The sequence below is a fragment of the Bombyx mori genome, chromosome 25 (genome assembly GCF_030269925.1).
Source record: "Bombyx mori chromosome 25, ASM3026992v2".
Classification (NCBI taxonomy): domain Eukaryota; kingdom Metazoa; phylum Arthropoda; class Insecta; order Lepidoptera; family Bombycidae; genus Bombyx; species Bombyx mori.
The window spans coordinates 12,264,959-12,291,007 of NC_085131.1; the positions used below are offsets into that span (position 1 = coordinate 12,264,959).

General features: G+C 45.4%; 1 protein-coding gene across 4 annotated transcripts in view; it reads right to left on the reverse strand.

The window, feature by feature from the left end:
• Nucleotides 1–26,049, reverse strand: part of LOC101744929 (hemicentin-2) — a 279,760-nt gene that overhangs the window by 17,336 nt on the left and 236,375 nt on the right. For all 4 annotated transcript variants that reach the window (XM_038020502.2, XM_021346625.3, XM_062676199.1 and 1 more), the window contains 4 exons: nucleotides 13,356–13,564; nucleotides 9,544–9,654; nucleotides 6,332–6,535; nucleotides 5,729–5,880 (listed from right to left, as the gene is read on the reverse strand). In XM_038020502.2, the coding sequence (XP_037876430.1) occupies nucleotides 5,729–5,880; nucleotides 6,332–6,535; nucleotides 9,544–9,654; nucleotides 13,356–13,564 (676 nt within the window). The remainder of the gene's footprint in view (nucleotides 1–5,728; nucleotides 5,881–6,331; nucleotides 6,536–9,543; nucleotides 9,655–13,355; nucleotides 13,565–26,049) is intronic.

Genomic DNA, 26,049 nt, shown 5'->3' on the forward strand with positions numbered 1-26,049 from the left:
CTAGCCCAATACATTTCCAATTGTTCTGCTGTTGGTATATCTATATTACTATTGTCTCGATCAGTTTTCGGCTTCATTAAGTTTCTGTAGAATAGTTTTTCATTTGTTAGAAATATAGTGTTCTCATTCTTTCGTTTCTGTGATTTGTTATATCTTTTTAGTCTGTGGGCTTTTAGAGCTAATTTTTGTTTCAGTGTGTCTAAAAATTCTTGAGATTTTTTATTGCCATTTTCGTGTGATGTGTGTATTTTAGTGTTTTTAAATATTTGTTCAACGCTTTGGACTACTTTTTTAGATCTATTATTATTTATGTATTGGGTCAGTTTACCAATATCTGCTCTCAATTTTGCTATATCCTTCTCCAATCTTTGTTGCCACGGTGGTTTGAAGTTTTTTTTACATCTCGCGTTTCCTTCTTTTGCTATAATTTTATATTTTAGTTGTTCCGAGATAGTTACGGCGGTGCAATATGTTAATGTATGTACATCTGATAGTTGTGTGTCTGGTGAGATGTAATCTACAAGTATGTCATTATTAAATAAACGTATCAGTTCATTTAGCTTAGAGCTATATTTAAGTTTAGGCAATGGCGGCCTTGCTTTAGGGTCCATGCCTGAGTACATTGTTAAATTCGTTTCAAATTTATCTTTAACTTCTTGTGTCTGTGTTGCCCCTTCAGTGGGGTTAGTATTTAAAATATCGACTTCATTTTCTAACAGCAGAGTTATTGATTCGGTTTGAGTGGATGAATGAGAGGTCTGTGTGCTAGAGATAATATTTGTATGTTGCTGTGTTTTCTTCGTTAAAATAGTTTGTGGAGTAAGTGTCGTATATTCGTGTGAATATGTTTCTGAATTTAATTTTTCATTTTCAACATTATTGGTTTGTTCGTCTTCGAGCTGTTTTCTCACTTCCTCTTTTAGTCGGTCTAGGGTTTCTTGAGATAGTAGTTTATTTCTTTCTATTGCCCTTTTTTGATCAGATATTCTTTGCTGTGAAATATTTACATTAGGGTATTTTAGTGAAAAATGTTCATGCAGCTTTTTTCTGTAAATAGTCAGATCAGTTTCTAATTTAGTGACGTAGTAGTAGGTGCGCATGATAAATAGGTTTACTTCTCTGCTCCATTTCATGCGCACCCTTGTTTTGCCAGCTTTGGTGGACGCAGGTAAAAAGGCATTCGCCCCCTGCGCAACATCCATAGTCGACGTTGGTGAGCCTCTATGACCCGAGGATGATGGTGATGATTGTACCGAGGGGTTGTATGAACCGGTACTCGGGCTGTAAGGTTCACATGGGCTATTGCTCCTACTTTCTACATCGGGATTTCTGTTGGCGGCTGACGAATCAACTATTATTATTATTATTATTATTATTATTATGTACTAATTTAAAAGATTTTGTAAATGTTGTATCAACCCTAAGTTTGTTGCAAATTCTCATAAGTGGTGAGACTGCATTTAGAATCGGTTTTAGTCTATTTAAAAGCATTAGTACTGTCTTTACAGGAGTCCACACGTAGTCCAGATATATTTCAATAAAAGAATTGCATTTGTATTACAAAATATACCCATTAGGGTTTTAAATACTGTGCGCAATAATTTCGTAGAACCGAACTAAAAATTGGTCCAAGTCCAATAATAACAGTAATCATAAAAATTATGATCAATCATTTAAAAGTAGGTGAAGAAGGTGCATTCGTATCGAGCGATGCGACTGTGTGGGTGTTCGAATCCCGGGTACTAATTTTTCTAATGAAATAAGTACGTACTCCTTAAACTCACGATTAACATCCACGGTGAAGGAATAGCATCGTATAATAAAAATCCAACCCCCTAAATTATAATTAGCGTAATGACTGGTAGCACGGGTAGCTATCATCATCCTGCCTACTTCTGACGCGAAATAGTAATGCGTTAGATATCTATGGATTCCGGCAATCACTTAACACCAGGTGGACCGTGACCTCATCTAACCATCTAAACATTTCTGTTCCTGAATCCTGAACATTTTGATGATAATAAAACTATTGATTTTAGTTTTAATGTTATATTGATTGGGTGGACAAGCTAATGCTTCACTTAGTATTAAATATTTATCTAAATCAATTGATATCTCAGCCTAAATAGATCTATGAATGATCAATGGTATGAAGTCACATTCTCAATTGTATTATGGCCCTTTTTAAGCCCGTGTGACTCCAACGCGGCAAAAATAAAAGGAAAACAATTTCTGATAGTTTATTACGTAATTTTTTATTGAGCTTCAGCTATTTAGGATCGCCAAACACATTCTATCAATTGAAGAGAACATTACTGTGATATAGTGAGTTGATTCGTCACCGGTCCATTCCATGAGCTTGTAGCGTTTTATTGTATTTTCGACGCTACGATACTTCATGTACGGATTCTAAATCAATCCGGCTGTCAAACTAAAACAGAAGCTAATCACTATTTCAAGATGAATTAAAAAAAACATTGTCAAAGTTTGAAAACAGATCCCCAGGCTTGTTCTTTGAAGTTAGACGAATCGACACGATGAGACCAGTTAAGACTTCTACAAAGCACTTACTTCAACTAGTATTTTCTCACCATTCATCATTTGTAGTACTATCCCTTAACTTAATATTTACAATAAATAAAACTTAGGATACGTTTTTAATATTGAAATAACAGTTTAATAGGTAAATGTGAGAGATACAGTAATTATAACAAAAAAACAATTTACAATTAAAATGCCTGTAGATCTATTTTTGTTAATCTCCGAAAGGGCTGGATCGATTTTCGCGGGACTTTTACAAAAAAAATAGCTGCTTTTGTAATGAGTAATAAACCCATTTCTATCATAAAAAGGCCTGAAATATAAAGGAAGAGAAATTGATAGAAGTAAAAGGAAGACACATGAAATTCAAATAGAGATATATTATGGCCAGGCTTAGTCAGTTCGTTACATAACCCTAGCCTCAATGCTCGTTTTAAGTAAATAATTGTGGTGTGCAGCGTTATATGATCTTTCATCCTTTGAAGTAACCAATACTTTAACATTCAAAGAACATCGAAGGGACATTAAGGGATAATAGACAGAATTATATAGAGAGAATAGTAGAGCGGAAACAGAACAATTATAGAATTGTTTTCAGATAAAATATCCAGAAATTAGGACATGCCTTCTATGTTAAAATCTGAAATCAATTTTTAGTTATTGCGTTGTGATTATGTAGAAATTAAATTGTCAATAACGACAAATTTCAATCGATCGATAACCAAATACACTGAGTTACAAAACAATGAGAAATTAAGCTAGAGGGAAAGAAATCAAATACATGACAACTGAAATATTTACTTCTACGATTTTATTGGGAATTACCTTTGTTAAGAATTTGGTGTTTCTGAAAATGTACTCTACGAAAAACAGAAAGGTAGAGAGTCAAAAATCGAAAAAACAAATCAGAGAAGAACAAATTCATCACATTTATATCAAGTAAATAAAACAGTGTATGCGGCCACGTTTATCCCTAACAATCCGAGCTGACAAAGCCCAGCGGAATGTTAATCAGATCAAAGTGGGACCCGAATTCAAAACAGGTAAATAATAAATCAACTAGTCAAAACGGCTCGGGTACCGGATTGATTTTAATTATGTCTTGTTAATATTAATGTATGGTCGGGGAGGGTATGGAGTTTAATTAAATTACGTTCTACGATCGAACTGTCGACCGGATTTTGTGCTATAACGTAGATTAGTGGCCTTGATTGACGTGAGCTGTTGTGACGATACTGGCTTGTAATTAGTGATAGTCGATATGTTATGGATGCTTCAAGTTCTATTAAATCGATATTCGTATGGTACTTAATTATGTTATCTAACATTAAAGTTGTTGATTCGAGAATTGGTGTTGTGAAATTCATACTGTTCGAATCGAAAACTTCTAAATAGAAGTTTTAGGAATTTAGAAGGAAATAATTAAATAATTCAACAAAACAAAAAGGTTATTAAAAAAATTTTTTGATGTGAAACATCTACAGCCGCACGTAAAACCGATTTCTGGCGTGGCGACGCATGCCGTGGCGACGCGTCGCCACGCTATATGGTGGTATATATATACAGTCTATATGCAGGAGTGTGTACGGTGTGGCGACGCGTCACCATGCGCAATTGACTGTGCGATTCTCTCCCACTCGATCCGGCGTTAAGCCATCTCTCTCGCTACACTGAGCTCGGATACCTGTAGTGTATACTCCGTAGTGTATACAGTGTTGTTTACTACAGAACACATAACCTGTGTTTTACTTGAAAACAAATTATTTATTCGTAATATTTTATTTTATCATTATGACATATTTAGTTCCTATCACAATCTGTTCTTTTCTGCATATTACTTTTACAAAATAATGTCGATGTTTCACATCTGCCAGGCGTCCCGTGACGGCTCACATTTTTATTTTATTACGATGCAATGTATCCGTCAATTAGAAATTGGTTTCAGTAAAAGTAAAATGAAAATATGAACAAAAATCGCAATCACGGCCTTACTTACGGAATCGCTCACTAATGAAACTCGATTATTATATTTCAAAACATTCATCAACTGCCCAAGAGTCGGCAACAAAGAACTTGAATCGTTCACGTCCGTCAAAGCAATAATACCGAAATTAAAACAATAAGCATCATAATGAGCCGAGCCTGGAGTGTCCTCTCCAGCTTAATTGAGTCTCTTTTCACTTGCGACAAACAGGAGCTCAGACAGGGACTCCCTTACGACCGCTTTGAGTGGGCTCCAGCGCAGAGCCTGTCCCATCCAATCTACATTTATTACTTTTACGTGCCTTTATTTTAAGTTTCAGTCCGGGATGTTGTTTCTTATGGTGATAAAGATTGAATAGGCTATAAATTTTGAAATGGTGAATTGGCTTTTAGATAGCTACGCTCGAAGTAGTACCTAACTTAGGTCGACAAGCGCTTGGTTCGAACGAAAACAGCGTGATAGAGTTGATAAAGTTTTGAGTTGTGTTTGTTTACAAATATTAGTTTCAAATCTGAAAGTGAACTTTATACTTAGTAATTTGTCCAATACGATAGTATTAGTGTTAGTTGCTTGTTCATATGTAATTTTTGAGAGCAATTATTCTTCTCAATTATTCAGTAGGGAAATGGACAACATGACCACATGATTTTGCAAATCGTACAATTTTTTTATTTATTGCTTAGATGGGTGAACGAGCTCACAGCCCACCTGGTGTTAAGTGGTTACTGGAGCCCATAGACATCCACAACGTAAATGCGCCACCCACCTTAAGATATAAGTTCTAAGGTCTCAAGTTTAGTTACAACGGCTGCCCCACCCTTCAATCCGAAACGCATTACTGCTTCACGGCAGAAATAGGCAGGGTGGTGGTACCCACCCGCACGGACTCACAAGAGGTCCTACCACCAGTAATTACGCAAATTATAATTTTTTGTGGGTTTCATTTTTATTACACGATGTTATTCCTTCATCGTGGAAGTCAATCGTGAACATTTGTTGAGTACATATTTCATTAGAAAAATTGGTACCCGCCTGAGATTCGAACACCGATGCATCGCTAAACACGAATGCACCGGACGTCTTATCCGTTAGGCCACGACGACTTCGAAATACTACTAACGAATGCAAAACAATTACATATGACGTCACTAAATTTCAAAATGAATAACGTCGTTATTATTCGCTTCTTTCACATTCACTTACCGTTTCTTTGGCGTTGTTGATTCTTTGTCCGTTTTTCCACCAGGTAATAGAAGCGGGTGGCCTGGATCCCGAACTTTGACAAAGCAGGTCATATCTTCTGCTCGCCGAGAGCGGTTGATTGGAGCCCAGTATGTGGACTGTTAGTGGAGGAACTGAAATATATTGTTCATGTTAGATTTTTTATTTGGATTAACCAAAAACTGTGTTTACAATAATACAGGTTCTTTCTTGTCCTTGATCAATATTGAGGATTTTGGGCTTCTGAGTCATGTTCTAACGTTGCACGCAATTATTTGAAGAGATTACAACTTATCTACTAACGCTTACTAAGTAGGTGTCATCATCATGGACATGTTTGTTATGAAGGACTCGTAGCAATTTTTTTCCATTTGAAGAGTAATTCAAATATAAAAGACAATTACGATATTTCAATATTAGTCCCGAGGTGGGTCGTGGCATTATCTTTAAGTCTGTAGGCTTGGTAACTAGATAAACAGGGAGCTCTTAAGCGCATCCATGCAAAAAAATACGGATACAGGTCTTCATGGGTCGGTTTCTATAAAAATATTGATTTTATTAACTGTCTTTAAGCTCTGTACTTACAATTCATATCTAAAGTGAGAGTTGTTTCAACGGGATGCGCTCTTGGATGATTGGACGCGCGGCAGGTGAAGGCTGCTCTTACATCTGCTCTCGTAAGTGGTCCTACCCTGAGAACTCCTCGAACTCCATTCCCGGATAGCGGAGAAGCTGGTGTGTCGGTTTCTACCTCGTCTCTGTACCACTTCACCCACGGTCGAGGTCGTGCTAAGGAAATAATAAATACAGTTCTACAAATACGTAAACACGTCATTTCGGATCCTCCCGATCCACTAACGGTGCTTTTAGGTACCCCAAGTACAGGTCATCGTTCTCGTCGAACCCGTCGCTTGCGACGAAGGGCTCGGCGAGTAAATTAACCCACTAACTAACACAGCCCACTGAGTTTCTCGCCGGATCTTCTCAGGTGGTAGGTAGATTCTGCGAAGCACGGCTCTTGCCAGGGTTCGTGTTAGCAACAACATCAGGTTTGAGCCCCGCGAGCTCACCTACCAGTTCGGTGAATCTAGAATAACTCCTCGAGGATACTAGAATAGGGGAAAAAATACGTATAAAGATACGTATACGATAAAAATATTAAATTTCCTGTATAGGCAGTATTTGCAAATAGGTACATGATCTTGATTACCACCGCACCCATACCATAATACAAAGAAAGTCCTGATATAATTTCTCTGTCGTATTATGATATCGAGCAGTCAATTGAAGAGCCTTGCATGGTAACAATCTACCCGGCTATAAACCCATACATAATGGGTGTGAGATTCAGGTCTCCTAAAACTCCTATTTTATCGTATCCTTACTGTTAGGTATTTTAGTACACTTCATGTAATCTCGTTGGGACGCACACATTACTGTTGTTCGCTACGGCTTAGTCTCGGCTTAATCTGATTGGCCATGGCTGGTATTGTTTAATAATATCAATAAAGATATTTTTTGTGACTGCTAATTATCTAACTCTTACATTACACAACAACAACGTAGTGAAGGCATAATAAATGTGTATGCTCGCGGAGGCTTTACAACTAACTTACAACGACTCAAAAACCAATTGAAATAAGCCATAATCCGTCTGATTGCTGAGGCTTAACTGAACCGTATTGTCTGTAAATAATAGCCAAATTAGAGGCTTTTTTAAATAATACATGGGGTATAAGAGGTTACATTGAAAATGCCGGCATTCACCTTCAGATGTGCAGTCGAAGTTTGTGTCGGATAACAATTGGCTCTACAAATCGCGAAGTGTGGTATTACACACCCATGTGGAGACACAATAGAGTCTGTTTTCATATGTGTTCATATGTACACATACGCTACACATTTCTAGTGGACTAAATTCAATCATAAATGTATTAATTATTTGTGTTTATTTCTAAATTGTAAATTATCTATATAACTAAAGGAAGTACCGAGCCATTACACACACAAGTATCTATTGATAATATTGTAATAGTAATAAATAGTATTTTTTTTGTATTACTATGCATATATCGAAAGGTGCTCTGTGTGAATGTTTGGAGGTATATATTAGATCTTCAGATAAAATATAGTTGTCTTGTATAATAAAGATTGGCGATGGTAATCAATTGAGGAAGAGGTGGGTATGTACTTCATGGTAGCTATTTTTATTTATTGTTCAAATGAGTGAAAGATCTCACAGATCATGTGGTCTTAAGTTGTTGTCGTAGTTCATAGATATTATAACCTTAGTGCTGCCACCCAGCTTGGGACATGAGCTGCACGTCTAAATTGTATAGTATAAATACCCTTTAAACCGGAACCCATAACGCTTCGCAGCAGAAATAGGTAAGCTGGTGGTAACTATCAAAGCGGGCTCATGGTATGCTCAAAATACAGTATATAGAACAGGCCTGTTATACTGAGACATTAAAAATAGAACTCATATCTTAAGGTGGGTGGCGGAATTTACGTTGTAATGTCTATGGGCTCCAATAACCACTTAACACCAGGTGGACTAGGAGCGCGTCCATCCATATATGCAATAAAAAAAAGAGAATAAGATTCGCTGAATGAAGATCACATAGCCCAATTGGCAGAACTATAAAGAGAAGGATAAAAGAAATTTTTTTTATGAAGAGTGCCTGACTGAGAAAATATCTATAAGTGAATTATTAGATCAGGGGAATATTAAAAAAATACCAACCATTTAGCAATATCTTGTAAATAGCACGTGCGACAATTTCGTTTAGAGTGCAATAACAGAATGTAGCGTAATTATAATTAGGTTCATAGCACGTTTGATGATCTTTGATCCAACGAAAATTTCGAAATTTCCCATAAATTCTACCGTATCTATAAAATTAATTAATAGCTCCTCACGACGTTTAATTTCCTTCTCTCCATTATGAATTTAAAACAGGGAAGGGATCCGAAGGGAGCCTTTTATTGGACAATTACTATGTCAATTCGAAAAGTTTGAAATATTTAATTTTGGTACGAGAAAAGGGTTTGACTTCTTAATCGTTTTTATTTACGGATAATTTAATTTGCATCTTTGGTTATCCTATTTATATGTTCAGAATGGAATCAATCAAATTCTATCCCACTATTGTTATCTATATCTTTGTCTTAAGTCGTGTCGACTAACATATGAAACGCCTCTACTACTGCCACTACTGCTAACTCAGACTAACCAAAACACCGGTCACTTTTCCATCGAAAATGATTGCTACTGAAAAACTGGATTTAGGCCATAAGAAGTACCTACAATGACATATTATCGTAATGTAATTAGCATAAAAATACAGTTCGTACAATAATAGCCACCCCATTTATCATTACAATATTATAATGGCGAATATGGATATGAGATGTTAATGTATTAAATACTAAATTAATAATATTAGATAATAAATAATAAAAATAATAATTTAATAACTAAAATATACTATTAAAAGAAGTTCCTTTAGGCAAGGTTCCGAAGAAATTACGACATTCAGGTGATTTTTAAACGGGATTTTGTATTGTTTTTGGATTCAATATCTGTTTATTAATTTAATATTTGGATTTCGCCTATTTGTGTCGCGGAGCACTCATGCGTTACGGGTTAAAAGTGAGACAGCAATAATATTTTAAAATTAAGACTTCGTTCTCCCGTCTTGAGAATGGTGGTAAAGTTCGCATGTCGATGAGTTCCGGATTGTAAGCACTGATCGTAGAAGGCAATAGAAAGACTTACTCTTCGATTTACGTACCTCCGGTGACGTCACATGTAAGTGAAAACGTATCTCCTTCGATGTATGGTCCCACAATAGCCTGCTTGATATCACCTTTGTCGTCCGTGATTACCATTTTAGTAGGCGGCACTGTAACAAAGTAATATTTTAAGTGTTTCTTAGTATTCCTCTTCCGTAAAACGTCAGGAGAGTTTGAAGACTTTAATAATTAGGCGGACGTTTTACAATATAATTGTGATTGGATCCATAAAATGGAGTAAAATTAGAAATGGTCCCTTGGTGAAATGGAACCGAACCCTTGATTTTAAATTTAAACCACTTATATAGAAATTTCACATATCTTAATATTTTTTTCAGGAACTGAAGAAGTTCATACTGAAAGCATCTGATATAAAATTCATTCTCACAATCTGAAACACAATGTCTGAAAACCTTTACCTTCTGAAATAAATCGAAATACGTTTGAAAAAAACAGACCCCTCGTTAATCCCGTAATGCGATTGGAGGGTGGAAGATCTATGCCTTTCAAAACGATCGAAAAAATATTAATTATATTTTTTGAATCGGAGTCCATTGTTTCTTTTGTCCAATCTATACTGGCTAATGCTTATTTTAGCTTTCCTCTAACACAAAGTCAATTCCAATCCCGTTGGCCAACTGAGCAACTTGACAATCACTGTTTGAATATTATCGAAACTTACGTAATATCGTCGTTGTCAAACCAAAATCTGCTATGTGCAATTTTTGAGATTTTTACTTTTTGACCTTTTCGTATAGTTCACAGCCCTATCTACCGTACAAAAAAAAAACTGTTGTATGTCTATAGTTTTAATATTTATCTATAGCTTTCATTCGATATAGTCCTTAAAAATTCACTTTCATATAAAATTTTATACGAAAATGTTTTTACTCGTTAATTCAAAATAGAGTTTTTGAACATAGCTGACTTTGGTTTGACAGCGACGATATGTAATGTAAATGTTCGCGCTTTCTTGGTATTAAGCAGAGGAGCTTAGATTCGTAACAACGTGTATACTATAATCTATCTTGCGACATTAGGTCTCAAACCTAAGACACAGCCCACTGAGTGTCTCGCCGAATCTTCTCAGTGGGTCGCGTTTTCGATCCGCTGGTAGATTCTGCCAATTCTTGTCAGGGCTAGTGTTAGCAACGTCCACAGGTTAGAGCTTCGTGGGCTCACCTACTCGCTCGGTTACGCATAGCCTCTAAAGGCTATCAGCTTAGGTAGGATAAAAAAAAGTTCTCATTTAATTTATCCAACCTTTTAACTCAGCACGCATGATTCACTGCGCGGAAGAAAAAGCAAAATGGTGTTTTGCGCTCGTATTAGCTGACAATACTTTCCATCACCCCTCTGGCATCAGTAAAATCGTAATGATCTATTTCTGATTGTTTTCCTTCCTTCCTTCCTTCTTTATTTTCTATCCCAATGAATTATACAAACTCACCAATCCAAAATTTATTGTGGAGACGTAATTTGATAACTTAGATGGAATCTTTGAAGAAATACCTCGATCACTCAGAAATTAATGAAGTACTCTAGATCAAAGTGATTATTTGAATAAATAATTCCCGTTAATATAAGTAAGACGAAACGTAATTACGATTTAGTATTTATAAATCACTTTCTAATTATGTTTGAATAATAAATTTGTACTAGTTAAATATAGATGGTTTATTTCAGTATTATTCAGAATAACTGGCTGAATAAAGGCTGGATTACTAAACATTTTATTGAAGAGCTCGCCTGTTAGTAAACCTGAACCTAATTGAAATGTTATACAGACTTTCTTGCCTCAATCATGTTCAGAGAATGAGTTAAGAAAAATTATCAAAGAAAAATTAATTGGTCTCTTCAAAATCAGTCGTCAAAGATATTGATAACATAACACGTTGAATGTAGATTACCGTGTTCTTCAGACTGACGCATGGCGGGAAATCGCACGAATTGGCAATAAATCCTAATATCAAATGCACGCATTTTAGATCCGGAATGACTGTACAGTTGCCTCGAATATATGCTTGTGAAAATTAATTGCACACCTTCAAAGAAAGGCACGACGCCAACAAAGATAAAACTCATAATTTGGTAAACATTTTCTTTTTGCTTGTCTTGAGATTCTCAACGATAAAGCACAAGGTGTTTTCCAATAATAGCACTCAATGAATTCTAACTAAATCAAAAATAATCTGATCTTCAAGAAAAGCATTAAAGATTCCGTCCGCTACACCGATTTATATGCGACGACACGATTTCGTTTTCCGATAACGTCACTTCTAAATAACATTACTGCAGCTTCACGGCTATAAATATTTTGTTCGGTCGCCGTTTTGCATTGTACAGAAGAAGACACACTTGAGCGCCCCCGAAAGTGGAATAGTTCCAATTTTTATTTGTTGTGTGAATCTATGATTCGATGTTAGGTTTTTTATTATATCTTATACCTTTAAACGAGCAATTCTTGTACATATATATAATCTGAATCTCGGAAACGGCTCCAACGATTTTCATAAAATTGGGTATACAGGGGATTTCGGGGGCGATAAATCGATCTGGCTACGATTTATTTTCAGAAAATGTTGTTTTATTCGTGTTTTCAATAATCAACTCTTCCCGACATCTATTGGCGAATAATAATACAATTTTTCTTAATTGAGGGCAACTAACCGCTTGAAAGACACAACAATGGCTTTATCAAAAAAAAAAACGAGCAAAGCTCGGTCATCATCTAGTCACAATAAAGTGCAGACAACGAAGCAAGTTTTAGCAGCGCTCTTAGTATTAGAGAGAGAGAGGGAGAGAGAGAGGGGGAGAGAGAGGGAAAAAGAGAGGGAGAGAGAGAGGGAGAGAGAGAGGGAAAAAGAGAGGGAGAGAGAGAGGGAGAGAGAGGGAGAGAGAGAGAGAGAGAGAGAGAGAGAGAGGGAGAGAGAGAGAGAGAGATAATGATACACTTTATTGCATACCAAAACACAATTTACATTTAAAAAACAATAAAAAACCTGATACATTTATACAATAGGTGGTCTTATAAGTATAAGCAGTATAATTATCGACACTACACCACTTCCCAATCTCGAAGGTCATGAGTCCATAGTTCTTGGTAAATCTAAAACTAATTGGGTTTCGATTGAAGGCCGTAACCAAAAATGTTTCCATAGTCCACGGAAGATGAAGTTTCGACAACGATTTTGCAGACAGAGAACTGGTGGTAGGACCTCTTGTGAGTCCGCACGGGTAGGTACCACCACCTCGCCTATTTCTGCCGTGAAACAGTAATGCGTTTCGGTTTGAAGGGTGGGGTAGCCGTTGTAACTATACTGAGACCTTAGAACTTATATCTCAAGGTGGGTGGCGTATTTACATTGTAGACGTCTATGGGCTCCAGTAACAACTTAACAGGCTGTGAGCTCGTCCACCCATCTAAGCAATACTTTTTTTTATCAAGATTTGATTCACTTAGATGGGCAGGCAAGTTCACTGTTCACTTAAGTCCAGTAAAAATAACTAGAAATGTAATAATTTAATAAGATACCAGCTTTTTCCCGCGACTTCGTCCGCGTGTAATAGTTACTTTGTGATAACGCTAAATTTTACCCGCGAATTCATTTACGTAGAAGGTGAAAATATTTTTGAATAATAGAATGTTATGGAGCTATTTAAAGTTCCAAAATAACGCTTCAAAGAAGGAGGCTAACAATTCGACAACCATTTTTTTTATCTATGTATGTTCACCGATTTCTTGAACCGATTCTATTAATAATTTTTTAATTTTTTTTTGTTCGAAAACTTCAACATAAAAAATACTCACCAATAACAGTGAGATTCACTCTTGAATTCCTAGTTTGGGCTTGTTTGAAGTCTACTCTACATCTATAAACTCCTTGGTCTGTAGCCCTGACGCGGTCCACGCCGAGTTCAGCGGGCCTTCTCTCTGGCAGGAAATAGGCTCTGGACGCAAATACACTCTCGTCAGACCACCGCTCTGCTACTCCAAAATCTCGTTCCCTGGCATCCACGCTGTAGGAAATAAAAGATAATTAATTTTTTGACGTGACAACGTCTTATAATTCGATGGAGCCGACTGCACGCACGAAAAAACATGACTCATGAGGCGTTCCATTTAAGGCTTGAAGTGCAAGCGAGAGCGCGCAACGAGCGACAAAGAGGCACAATCGGCCTCCGCGTTCGGCAGCGTTCGACATCTGTCTCTCTCCTACTTCAGTGAGCGATGCATCCGCGTGGACAGCTGCTATACAATAATACATTTACATGTTTTCGTCAAGTATGAAGTTCAGTGAAAAGTGAATGTGGTGTCAATTGTTTATAGCAACGATAATTGCGATAATTGAAAAATGAAACCATCCCATCAGTATTTTCTTATGACGTTGTCACGTTCAACTATAGTCAGTAAGCCGACTTTACAGACAACCGATTTTTTTATTTATGTTTTATTGCTTAAATGAGTGGACGATCTCACAGCTCACCTGGTGTTAAGTGGTTACTGGAGCCCATAGACATCTATAAGGTAAAAGCGCCACCCACCTTGAGATATAAGTTCTAAGATCTCAGTATCGGTAATTCTCATCTTAGTAATTCAAATATAAACTTCAGCAAAATAAAAGTCTCAGAACACTTTTTGCACATAATGGGTTTGAAAACGATAAATTTTGAATTTTCAGTTTTTTAGAATTAAAATGAAAGCGCAACAATTTCTTGAACTCTATCAGCAGATAGTGTCTAAAAATTAAAACCCCAAAAACAAGGTGATAGTTAAAATATCACCGGCCGACTTAAAAAAATATTTATCCTTTTTTTTATATCTTTATGTAAGAAGCTTATTCACTTGGTGAATATGTCACTCCAGTGCAACTAAAGAGAGTAACAAAAAATTATATAAAAAAAAAGGAAACTGTTATCGTCTCTAAAAGCCCACCAACACTATTTTATAAAGTAACTTAGCCATTTCGGATTCCATATTTATCCTAATTTAGTGATTTGCCTCGAACTGGTTTCTAAGTTCTCTGACTATATTTAGAAATTTAAATGACCCTCAAAGAGGAGTCTTGGAAATTCCTTTCACATTTGATGAGCTGATGTTAAAGAACACGAAATTAACTGATTAAACTTTGGACCTTGCCAACTTTGGAGTTGCGTTTGAAATGCTGAAGAGCCTTCAGGGGTGACGTAACTTGGCACAAAACGAAACTTGAAAATCTGCTTATGATTTTATTATTTCCGTGTTGGAAAGGTTTGTTGTCATTTTTTGTTAGGTTCAAAGTTTTTGTACGCATTCATTTTCTGACTGCGTAACATACTTTTAAATCTAGCCGGAGTGTTTTATTTGTAAATTTTATCGCAACCTAAGCCATGATCAATCTTAACCTCACTTGATTGGTTTTTATGACTTTCTGTTATATAAATGTGTCACTATCGAATGCTTTCTCATGTAAGATGCGGGTCGTATTTGCGTCCACGTTCGTGGTTCTCTTAGCGAGTTCCTGTTCATATTGCTCAACAGGAGGTCACCAAATTCTTTGTTCTAACGATAGCTTCTTGAACGTTAATGACTGCCATTACAGCAGCAAGCCATAGATTAACGTGACCAAGCATTGTTTAGTACACACTTACAATTTATTCCTGTTTTTTTTTTCTTAATTAGAAACCAGATTAATACGTTAGGTGAACCATACAATGAATTTGAGGAATGTTGTAAATTTCACGCGTTTGTTTGTTTTTTTTTATTGCTTATATGGGTGGACGAGCTCACAAGGTGTTAAGTGGTTACTGAAGCCCATAGACATCTACAATGTAAATGTGCCACCCACCTTTTACCAATCGCGCAACTCCGCGTGGAGTGCGTTCGGGCGAGGCGCCAGTGCGCGAGGCATCGCCGCCGTCGCCTGCCGCGGCGCAACGATCCGGTGGCGTTCGCGGTGGTAGAGGCCCAGCTGTACGGCGCATTTCGCGTCGCACAGAGGGCGTTGCAGCTGGCCATCAGAAGAGCCAAGGACCAACACATGGAGAGTCTCCTGGAGACGCTGGATGAGGATCCGTGGGGGCGACCCTATCACATGGTGCGCAATAAAATGCGCCCATGGGCCCCCCCAATCACGGAGCGTCTCCAGCCTCAGCAGCTGCGGGACATCGTCTCGGCACTGTTCCCGCAGGAGCAGGGGGGATTTGTCGCTCCCGCTATGGGCGCGCCGCCGGAGTACGACGGCGTCGCCCCTGCTGAGGTGCCCCATATAACAGGGGCGGAGCTCCGTGTGGCAGTACGCAAAATGTGCGCAAAGGACACTGCACCTGGCCCGGACGGCATCCATGGCCGGGTTTGGGCCTTGGCTCTTGGTGCCCTAGGGGACCGACTCTTGAGGCTTTATAACTCCTGCCTCGAGTCGGGACGGTTTCCTTCATCGTGGAGGACGGGCAGACTTGTGCTGTTGAGAAAGGAGGGGCGCCCGGCGGATACTGCCGCCGGGTACCGTCCCATCGTGTTGTTGGATGAGGTGGGCAAACTGCTGGAACGCATTCTGGCAGCCCGCATCATCCAGCATCTGATCGGGGTGGGACCCGATCTGTCGGCGGAGCAGTATGGCTTCCGAGAGGGCCGCTCAACGGTGGACGCGATCCTTCGCGTGCGGGCCCTCTCGGAGGAGGCCGTCTGTGGGGGTGGGGTGGCCTTGGCGGTGTCGCTCGACATCGCCAATGCGTTTAACACCCTGCCCTGGTCCGTGATAGGGGGGGCGCTGGAAAGACACGGAGTGCCCCTCTACCTTCGCCGGCTGGTCGGCTCCTACTTGGAGGACAGATCGGTCACGTGTACCGGACACGGTGGGGTCGTACATCGGTTCCCGGTCGTGCGCGGTGTTCCACAGGGGTCGGTACTCGGCCCTCTTTTGTGGAATATCGGGTATGACTGGGTGCTGAGGGGTGCCCTCCTCCCGGGCCTTTTTTTTTTTTTTTTTTTTTTTTTTTTTTTTTTTTTTTTTTTCGGGCCGGGGGCCGAACCTCCTACGAGGTCCCCGCGCATACGGGGCGCGCGGGGTATGTGAGACTCAACGATCTGCAGGTGTTGAGAGCAGATCGCGGGCCCAAGGATTTTAGGACCCACCCACTAAACGACTCCCCTGCACTCTTACACCCGACGTCCGATCCTCTCCGAGGTCAGAACCCGGATGAGGTAGGGGGGCTACCGCGGTCAACACTACAACCAGACGGCGTGGCTCACCCCAAGGACGCCCAGCCGACGGAGCCTTCGAGGCGAATCGAAGGCTCTGAAACGTCGGCCGTCTCGGTACGGCAGCCCGTCAGGCCGCCCAGACAGTGCCGCTGGTGCCCCGGAATACCCCGCTGGACCAGAACCAGCCTGCCGGGTCGGGACGCGATACACTGCCAACCGGTCGCTCTTTCGTAACTCCTTGGCAGCGCGCTAGAGTGCTGGTAGCGCGCCGCGCGGCCTCTCCCCCTCAGGTCGCCCCTTGACCTTCACCGGGGGGAAGCCGCCATCTATAGGGGCCGGAGTCGGGCAAAGGCCCTTCTCCGGCCCCCGGCTCGGCGGCGACGGATAGGTGCGGAGAGGGATGAGCTCTCCCTCTCTCGTTCCGCCGCCTCCTTCTGCGAGATGGTGTACTCGCAGAAGTCGAGCATCGCCTTCCAGGACTCATCGCTGCCGAGCATCGTGGCCACGACGGTCGGCAGCGATAAGTCCGGTCCTATTTGCGAGACAAGGACACGGCGTTGCTCCAGCCATGCGGGGCAATATGCGAGCGTATGCTCGACCGTGTCCTCGTCGCAGTCACAGTGGTGACACTCCATCGTCGGTTCCCTCCGGGCGATGCGATGCAGGTACCGGCCAAAACACCCATGGCCGGTAAGCATCTGCGTCAACCGGAAGGTGAGACGCCCTTGGTCACGGTTCGCCCATTCCGCGAGGACCGGGCGCACCGCCTCGACGGTCCGGAGACCGGCTGACGGATTCGCCAAGCGGCGAGACCACGCCTCCAGCACAGACCGCCGAGATTGGAGCCTCCGCGCTCTAATCGCTCCTTCTCCGGGACGTGGTTCCCCCCTGTCGCGAAGGTCACATCGCCACGCATAATCGGCGGCGAGCGCCTCCGCCTCCAGGTCCCAGGGAGGCGTCCCGGCGAGAACGCACGCCGCCTCGAAGGAGACGGTGCGGTATCCACGGATCGCCCTGACCGCGATTGCACGCTGCGGGCGTCGCAGGGCCGCGATGTTCCTGCGAGTCAGGGCGCGGCACCACACGGGGGCCCCATATAGTGCCATGGACCGCACCACCCCCACGTAGAGACGACGTACTACTGCGTCGGGCCCCCCGATGTTTGGCAAGAGTCGGCTCAACGAGCCAGCCGTCGCCATCAGCCGAGGGCCTAACTTCTCGAAGTGAGCGCGGAAGTTCCAACGACCGTCCAATTCGAGGCCGAGGTACCGCAACCCGGTTACCCCAACCTCGACGCGGACGCCTCCAATCACCAGGTGGGCCCCGGGCGGCGGCTCTCTTCCAGCCCTGTGAAACAGCAGGGCCTGGGATTTTTCGAGCGCCACCTCGAGGCCCAACCTCCGAATATTACCGACGACGAATGCCACCCCTGCGCAGGCAAGACGGGCAGACTCATGGTAGTCTTTCCCCCGAGCCATGACTAACGTGTCATCCGCGTAACACACAACGCGTAGGCCCGGGAGAGGGCTGTGAAGGGCACCCCGCAGGACCCAGTCGTAGCCGATATTCCACAGAAGAGGGCCAAGGACCGACCCCTGTGGAACACCGCGCTCGACCGGAAAGCGGAGCACCGCACCCCCGTGTCCGGTGCATACGACCGACCTGTCCTCAAGATAGGATCCGATCAGCCGGCGGAGGTACGCAGGGACGCAGTGATATTCAAGCGCCCCCGCGATCACTGACCAGGGTAAGGTGTTGAAAGCATTGGCAATGTCCAGGGACACTGCCAGAGCCACCCCACCCCGGGCGACAGCTTCATCAGAGAGGGCACGCACGCGCATAATCGCGTCGATGGTAGAGCGGCCCTCTCTGAAGCCGTACTGCTCCGCCGATAGATCGGGACCCGTCCCAGTCAGGTGCCGGACGATGCGGGCGGCGACAACTCGCTCCAACAATTTTCCCGCCTCGTCCAGCAACACAATGGGGCGGTACCCCGCGGGTGAGTCCGCCGGGCGCCCCTCCTTCCTCAAAAGGACGAGTCTGCCCGTCTTCCACTGGGTCGGAAACCGTCCCGACTCAAGGCAAGCTTCGAAAAGTCGCACAAGCCGGTCCCCCAGAGCACCGAAGACCAAATCCCAGACCCGGCCGTGAATACCATCAGGGCCGGGGGCCGCGTCCTTCCTCCTCATCTTTGACACGGCCGCACGGATCTCTGCCCCCGAAATCTTCGGAGGGGGCACGTCGGCAGGGGCATCACCACCATCGTGACGTGGTGGCGTGCCCATGAAAGGGGGCCGAAAAGTCCCCTCTCCCTGCGGGAACAGCGCAGAAACTATTTCCCGCAGCTGCCGAGGCTGGAGTCGCTCGGTCATCGGGGGAGCCCACGGCCGCAATTTCTTGCGGACAGTTTTGTATGGGCGCCCCCAGGGATCCTGATCGAGCGTCTCCAGGAGCGTCTGCATGCCCTGAGATTTGGCCTCACCGATGGCCAGCCGCAACGCCTCTTGCTTTTGACGGCAGTCGGCGTGCAGCCGGTCCGCCGCCTCCGCAAAGTCGTCATCGCGAAGACGGCGGCGGCGGTGGCGAGCGCTCCGGCGGCGCGCCCGCACGCACTCCTCACGGAGTTGCGCGATATTGGGTGACCACCAGTATGCACCGCCACGCGGAGCGTGGCCACCTACCCGGGGCATCGCTGCATCGCAAGTCCGACACATCGTTCCCCGGAACCAGTCAGCCTCCGACTCCACATCCACAGGGCTCGCGGGCACGGGTGCCCACGCAGCCACTGCAGCCGCCTCCACCAGGAGCTCCTTATTCAGGCGCTTCAGTGCCCACCTGGGGAATGATCGAGGCGCACTACGCGGGAGCTCCTCCTCACCACGGGCGACCATAGCTGACGCAGAGCGAGAGGAGGCAGAGAGCTCAAATCGGACGTATCGATGGTCCGAGAGCGTCTCCGCCCCCTCAAGAACACGCCAGCCACTGGTGCGGCGTGCGATGGAAGGAGATGCGAAAGTCACATCCACGTGAGATTCGCCGTTCCATCGCACGCAAGTCGCGACCGAACCCCTGTTCAAGAGACAGAGACCGGCCGCGATCGCCCACTCCGAGAGCATCCTGCCACGCGAGTTCGGGCGGGGGGAACCCCAAGCTACCCATTTGGCATTGAGGTCTCCCGCTAAAATCACCGGGCGAGACCCGAGGCGATTAACCAACGCCTCGAGCCCGCCCAAGAACCGCTCGAACTCAGCGAGATGTCTGTTCGGAGAGAAGTACACCCCGATCACGACGGTTTCATCGACCCTGGCCGCGACGTAACCGGATCCCCTGGCCACCATCACCAGGGGGGGTAACGCCGCAGCCTGTCTGATTATGATTGCCACGGAGCCGTCGATGTCCCCGATCCACGAATCCTGATCAGCAGGGACGAAATACGGCTCCGCGGCGACAGCGACATCAATTGACCACTCCGCCATGGTGTGGACGAGGAGATCCTGCGCCCTGGCGGAGTGGTTCAGATTGGCCTGGAGGAAGCGATGGACGTGCCCCATTATTGAGGGGTTATGTCCATCGCTCCTTCGTCCGTCCCGCCCTCCGGCTCGACAGCCGCGGCGGGAACTAGCTCGCCTGCTACTCCATTTGCAGCTGGCACCTCCTCTGCACCTTTTTTTCTTTTGTTTTTCCACCTCTCCTCCTCTTCGTTGAGGAGGGGGCTGAACGACATGCTGGCCCCCCAGCCCGGTGGTCGGCCTGCCGCTTCGCCGCATCACAAAGTACACAGTGCGGAACGGCGGTGCAGGTGGCAGCCTTGTGCCCGGACTGACCGCAACGGAAACACAATCCGCTGCGGTCGACAGTCGACGGGCATTTAGCGAGGCCATGCCCAGTACCGAAGCACCGGAGGCATCGCCAAGGTCTTGCCTCCTGTAGTTGCACCTGAGCCATGATCCAGCCTACGCGCAGCCTTCCAGGCGTGTTGGCAGGCTTCCTACTTGGAGGTGTGGCTAGGAGAATGGCCGCCTGCACGGGGCACCGCGCCCATGCGGTGCGGGCTCCGGAGTAAGTGCTCCGGAGTTCCCCCACCTTAACGTGGGCCAGGGCACAGTTCCCCTGTGATGCAATGGCGGCGGCCACTTCGTCCTGGGTCGCGCATTCATCGAGTCCCGTCAATTTGACTTCCGCCATTTTGACGGGGCGTTCGATGCGCACTATCTCTGGGTCCGGCAAAATCTCCCGGAGCCGCGCCACCAGTCTGTCCGCGGCTGCGCTAGATTGGGCGCCTGGACATTCCAGTAGCCGGGCCCCGTTAGCGGTGTGCCGAACCTTGAGCCCGCCCTCCACGCCTATGGCGTCGACATCAACGGCACCACGCGCTCGGCTCATTACCTCCATATAGGTAATGCCCTTTTCCTTTGCAGCCGGCAGTAGCTCCAAGACCACTGCCGCTGACCGTGGAGCGCGCGGTTTGCCGTTTCGACGCCTCTTGTTTTTTCCTTGAGCTGCCACTCGACCCTCTTGATGGGGAGCAGCAGCCGCTGGGGCGGGCTGGGGGCGTGCCGCAGCCGGCACCCTCTTTTTATTCTTATTGCCCCGCTTCACCACCTCAGTCCAGGCCACATCCATACTGGATGGAGCTGGAGGCAGCGGGTGGGGCTGGGGTGGCGGTACCGGCTTAGGAGCATTCACGTTCCCCTTTTTTTTCGTGCGGCTCCTACCGGGCCTCACCTTAACGGCCTGGCGCGTGTTAGCGGCCGTAGGCTGTGGTCTTGCGGGCTGGACAGGCGTTTGCCGTCCAGCGGGTCCATATACAGTGGCCCTTGATAATTGGGCCCTTTCAAGCTTAGCGAGCCCAGCGGACTGGGGCTTCGCTTGGGCGGCGGCTTTTCGCTCATGGGCGAGCGGCGGTCTTGCACGCTCCACCGGTGAGCTGCGTGCCTCCAAGATGGCGAACCGCCGCTTCAGCTCCGCCACCTCCGCGCCATCGGGTGGAGTCAGGTTACGGAGCTCCGCAATAAGCTCATCCACCCGCATGTGCAGCGCGGCGACTTCGGCGCGCAGCTCCAAATTTTCGGCAAGCAGCCCTGCGTTCTGTGCCTGCAGCTGCTCAACCGTGATTTTTGCCCTGCGGCAAGCGGCTCTGGTCTGCACCGATCCGGTCGCGACCAGTCCGTTTCGGGTTGACTTGCTATTGGCGAGCGACGCCGTAGCATTTGCCGGCCCTTCCTCGATCGCCAAGAACTTCGCGGCCATGGGCTCTCCTTCGGAGGAGTCGAGCGGGGCGGGACTCGTCGGCCGCTTGACCGTCTTCCGCTTCCGTTGAATCCTCCCTGCTTCTTTCTCCCCTTTTCCGGCGCTGCCTAAAGTTAACAGCCGCGGCGAATCTCGACCACTCGACACGCAACCCCTCGCGGAGCTTCGTGTCGAGCGCAGTGAGACCACGCTGTCGCAGCGCTCCAAGAGCACGATCGGGACCCTCTCCCTTACGCGGCTCGTGCTACCGCCTTCCTCGTCGTGGCAGTTGGTGCCCCCCCCAGAATACGAAGGGCAGCGTGCATCCGATTGCTCGGATGCACGGAGGGATTCTCCTCCCGCAGAGCGGGAGGTACCCTCCTGGGGTAATATCTTTTTACAACTGTCGCCCTCCTCCCGGGCCTAAGCGTAATATGTTACGCAGACGACACGCTGGTCGTGGCCCGGGGAGGGAGCTTTGCTGAGTCTGCTCGTCTTGCCACCGCTGGGGTAGCGCATGTCGTCGGCAAAATCAGGAGATTGGGCCTCGACGTGGCGCTCAGTAAATCCGAGGCCATGTGGTTCCACAGGCCCCGGAGAGTGCCACCTGTCGATGCCCATATCGTGGTTGGAGGCGTCCGGATCGGGGTCGGGGTGCAGTTAAAGTACCTCGGCCTCATTCTGGACAGTCGTTGGACCTTCCGTGCTCACTTTCAGCACCTGGTCCCTCGTTTGTTGGGGGTGGCCGGCGCGTTAAGCCGGCTTCTTCCCAACATCGGGGGGCCTGACCAGGTGACGCGCCGTCTCTATACGGGGGTGGTGCGGTCAATGGCCCTATACGGAGCACCCGTGTGGGGCCAGTCCCTGGCCGTGGGGGTAGCGAAGTTGCTGCAACGGCCGCAACGCACCATCGCGGTCAGGGTCATCCGTGGTTATCGCACCATCTCTTTTGAGGCGGCGTGTGTACTGGCTGGGACGCCGCCTTGGGTCCTGGAGGCGGAGGCGCTCGCCGCTGACTATCAGTGGCGGGCTAACCTTCGTGCCCGGGGCGTGGCGCGTCCCAGCCCCAGTGTGGTCAGAGCGCGGAGGGCCCAATCTCGGCGGTCCGTGCTGGAGTCATGGTCCAGGCGGCTGGCCGATCCTTCGGCTGGTCGTAGGACCGTCGAGGCGATTCGCCCGATTCTTGTGGATTGGGTGAATCGTGACAGAGGACGCCTCACTTTCCGGCTCACGCAGGTGCTCACTGGGCATGGTTGCTTCGGTGAGTTCCTGCACCGGATCGGAGCCGAGCCGACGGCAGAGTGTTACCATTGTGGTTGCGACTTGGACACGGCGGAGCACACGCTCGTTGCCTGCCCCGCATGGGAGGGGTGGCGCCGTGTCCTTGTCGCAAAAATAGGAAACGACTTGTCGTTGCCGAGTGTTGTGGCATCGATGCTCGGCAACGACGAGTCGTGGAAGGCGATGCTCGACTTCTGCGAGTGCACCATCTCGCAGAAGGAGGCGGCGGGGCGCGTGAGAGACGCACAAGCCCGCCGCCGTCGAGCGGGGGCCAGGGAGGCGGATCTCGCCCTAGCCCTGGCCCTCTAAGTGTTTCGGGTCCCCCTCATATGTCGGTCTGGGGCCCGGCGAAGGGGGCCTAAGAAGACGACGTGCAAGCTGCTCTGCACGCGTTTTACGCAAGAGCATCCGGGTGATGGAAGGCCGGCTATCCTCGACCCACGCTGGTTCTGACCCAGCGGGGTATTTCGTAGGATAACCAATTCAAACCGGCGCCATCTAGGCGGGCTTCGGACAGCCTGCCGACCGAGAGGGCCGGTGGTCGTGGCGCCGACGATCGCTGGCCCGGCGTCCCGAGGGGGAGGGTGATGGGAGAGATGTGCTCCGCACTAAACGCTTCACTCTCCTCCCCTTGCCTTTTCATGAGTTCTGTCTCATGCGAGGGTTGGACGTTGGTTGTTGAGCGACAGGAGGTTTTAGTCGGTTCGACTCCGACATGCCCCACCCTCCATCCCCAGTGGAGGGTGGGAGTCCGGCGATTTCCTCCTGACAAAAAAAAAAAAAAAAACCCACCTTTTACCAGTTACACTGGCTGCCCCGCCCTTCAAACCATGCATTTGTTTGAAACTAATATTTCACGTTGATTTATAAGATCTTAGGTATGTCAAATTCTTTCTTCGGGTGTCTGTCTAGATAAAGTCGTTGGAGGTTTAAGATAAGTCTCTCTGGTTGTTCTTTAGTGGCTTTGACTTCAGAAAGCGAAGGTTTCGCAGCTTGATATCTTGATTAAATCTAGCATATTCTAATTTTCTGAATATTAATGTTACAAGATTCCCTGAATACGAAAGTAAATTAAATAGAAATAGTTAGCAGAAACCAAACTTGCTTCAGATTCCAATCTCATTTTCACTTTATGCCCGTATTTAAACAAACCTTGTTGAATGAAATTCCCAAAGTAAAGTATTTAATTTGGATATATAGTAAAGATTTAGCATTAATATTTTACTACGTAAATCTTCTCGTTTACTTTTCAACTATCAATATTTTTCACAAGGTCTTTCAATTTAATTTTGAAGTCGTCGTGGCCTAAAGGTTAAAGACGTCCGGTGCACTCGTGTTGAGCGATGCACCGGTGTTCGAAACCCAGTCAGGTACCAATTTTTCTAATGAAATACGTACTCAGCAAATGTTCACGATTGACTTCCACGGTGAAGGAATAGCATCGTGTAATAAAAATCAAATCCGCAAAATTATAATTTACGTAATTACTGGTGGTAGGACCTCTTGTGAATCCGCGTGGGTGTGTGCCACTAACCACCCTGCCTATTTCTGCCGTGAAGCAGTAATGCGTTTCGGTTTGAAGGGCGGGGCGGCCGTTGTAACTATACTGAGACCTTAGAACTTGTATCTCAAGGTAGCGCATTTACGTAGTGGATGTCTATGGGCTCCAGTAACCACTTTACACCAGGTGGCTGTGAGTTCGTGCACCCATGTAAGCAATAAAAAAAAAGTGGAATGCGTAAGTAATATGTAATTGATGACTTGATTTATATTATTAGTTGGTATGGGATATTATGAGCTATCCTTACTAGCGTTATGCAAGACTGCTTTGTGGTAGTCATGTGTAGGATCGTTTCTATACTTCACTATACTTCCTATCATGTTCTCTTTCTTTCTCTTGATTTCCGAACTGTAGCTTTGGTTTTACAATATTAACGAAGATTTAAATTTTACTCAATCTGATGCTCTGATGATAACGTCACAAATGAGTTGCATAGTTTGGTATAGCCTGCATAAAACATTAGTATTTTCAAAGGTCCGTATAGCTCCCTTGAGTTACAAAGTAAAATTTCTTTCAAGCATTGATGCTTTTTACTTCGCTAGAGTGGCGATGCACTCAAAACTTTTACGTATGCGCAAAGTCGCTCGCTCCCAAGACTCAAAGGGTAAGAATTCTTTGTACCAAAGATTTGGAGTCTAAGATGAAATATGATATGAATGCATTCTCGAAGCGATTGAATATTGAAATATTGGAGTCTGGTACCAGATGAAAGGAATTTTTAGTGCAGTTCAGAAAGTTTTGATATCAAGAGATGATAGAAGATCCATCTTTTACTTATTTATATTTTATATTAAATGTGTTCTCCTAATGGATTATCTTTGATGTGAGTACAATGTTTATTTATGTGACGTTAGTTAAAGTACGCGCTGTTACCAATTGTCTGTTATTTGAATGCACAAGCATTTGCGATCAGATTTAAAATTCATTTTAACAGATTAAAATGAATTTGTTTCCCGAGCGCTATGACATGTCCTTCTTCAAACGAGGCTTGTGGAGAGTATTAAGCGGTAGGCAGCGGCTTGGCTCGGCCCCTGGCATTGCTGACGTCCATGAGCGACAGTAACCACTCACCATCAGGTGGGCCGTATGCTCATCTGCCTATACGGCAATAAAAAAAAAAGATTAGGGTCTATAAAAACATTTGGGACCGCTTGAATTAAATTTAGAAAAAAATCTGTGTGGTTGACTTTAGTCACATAATTTTAAAAGTGATAAATTTCAGGAGTTCTGACTTAAATCTGATAATTACTT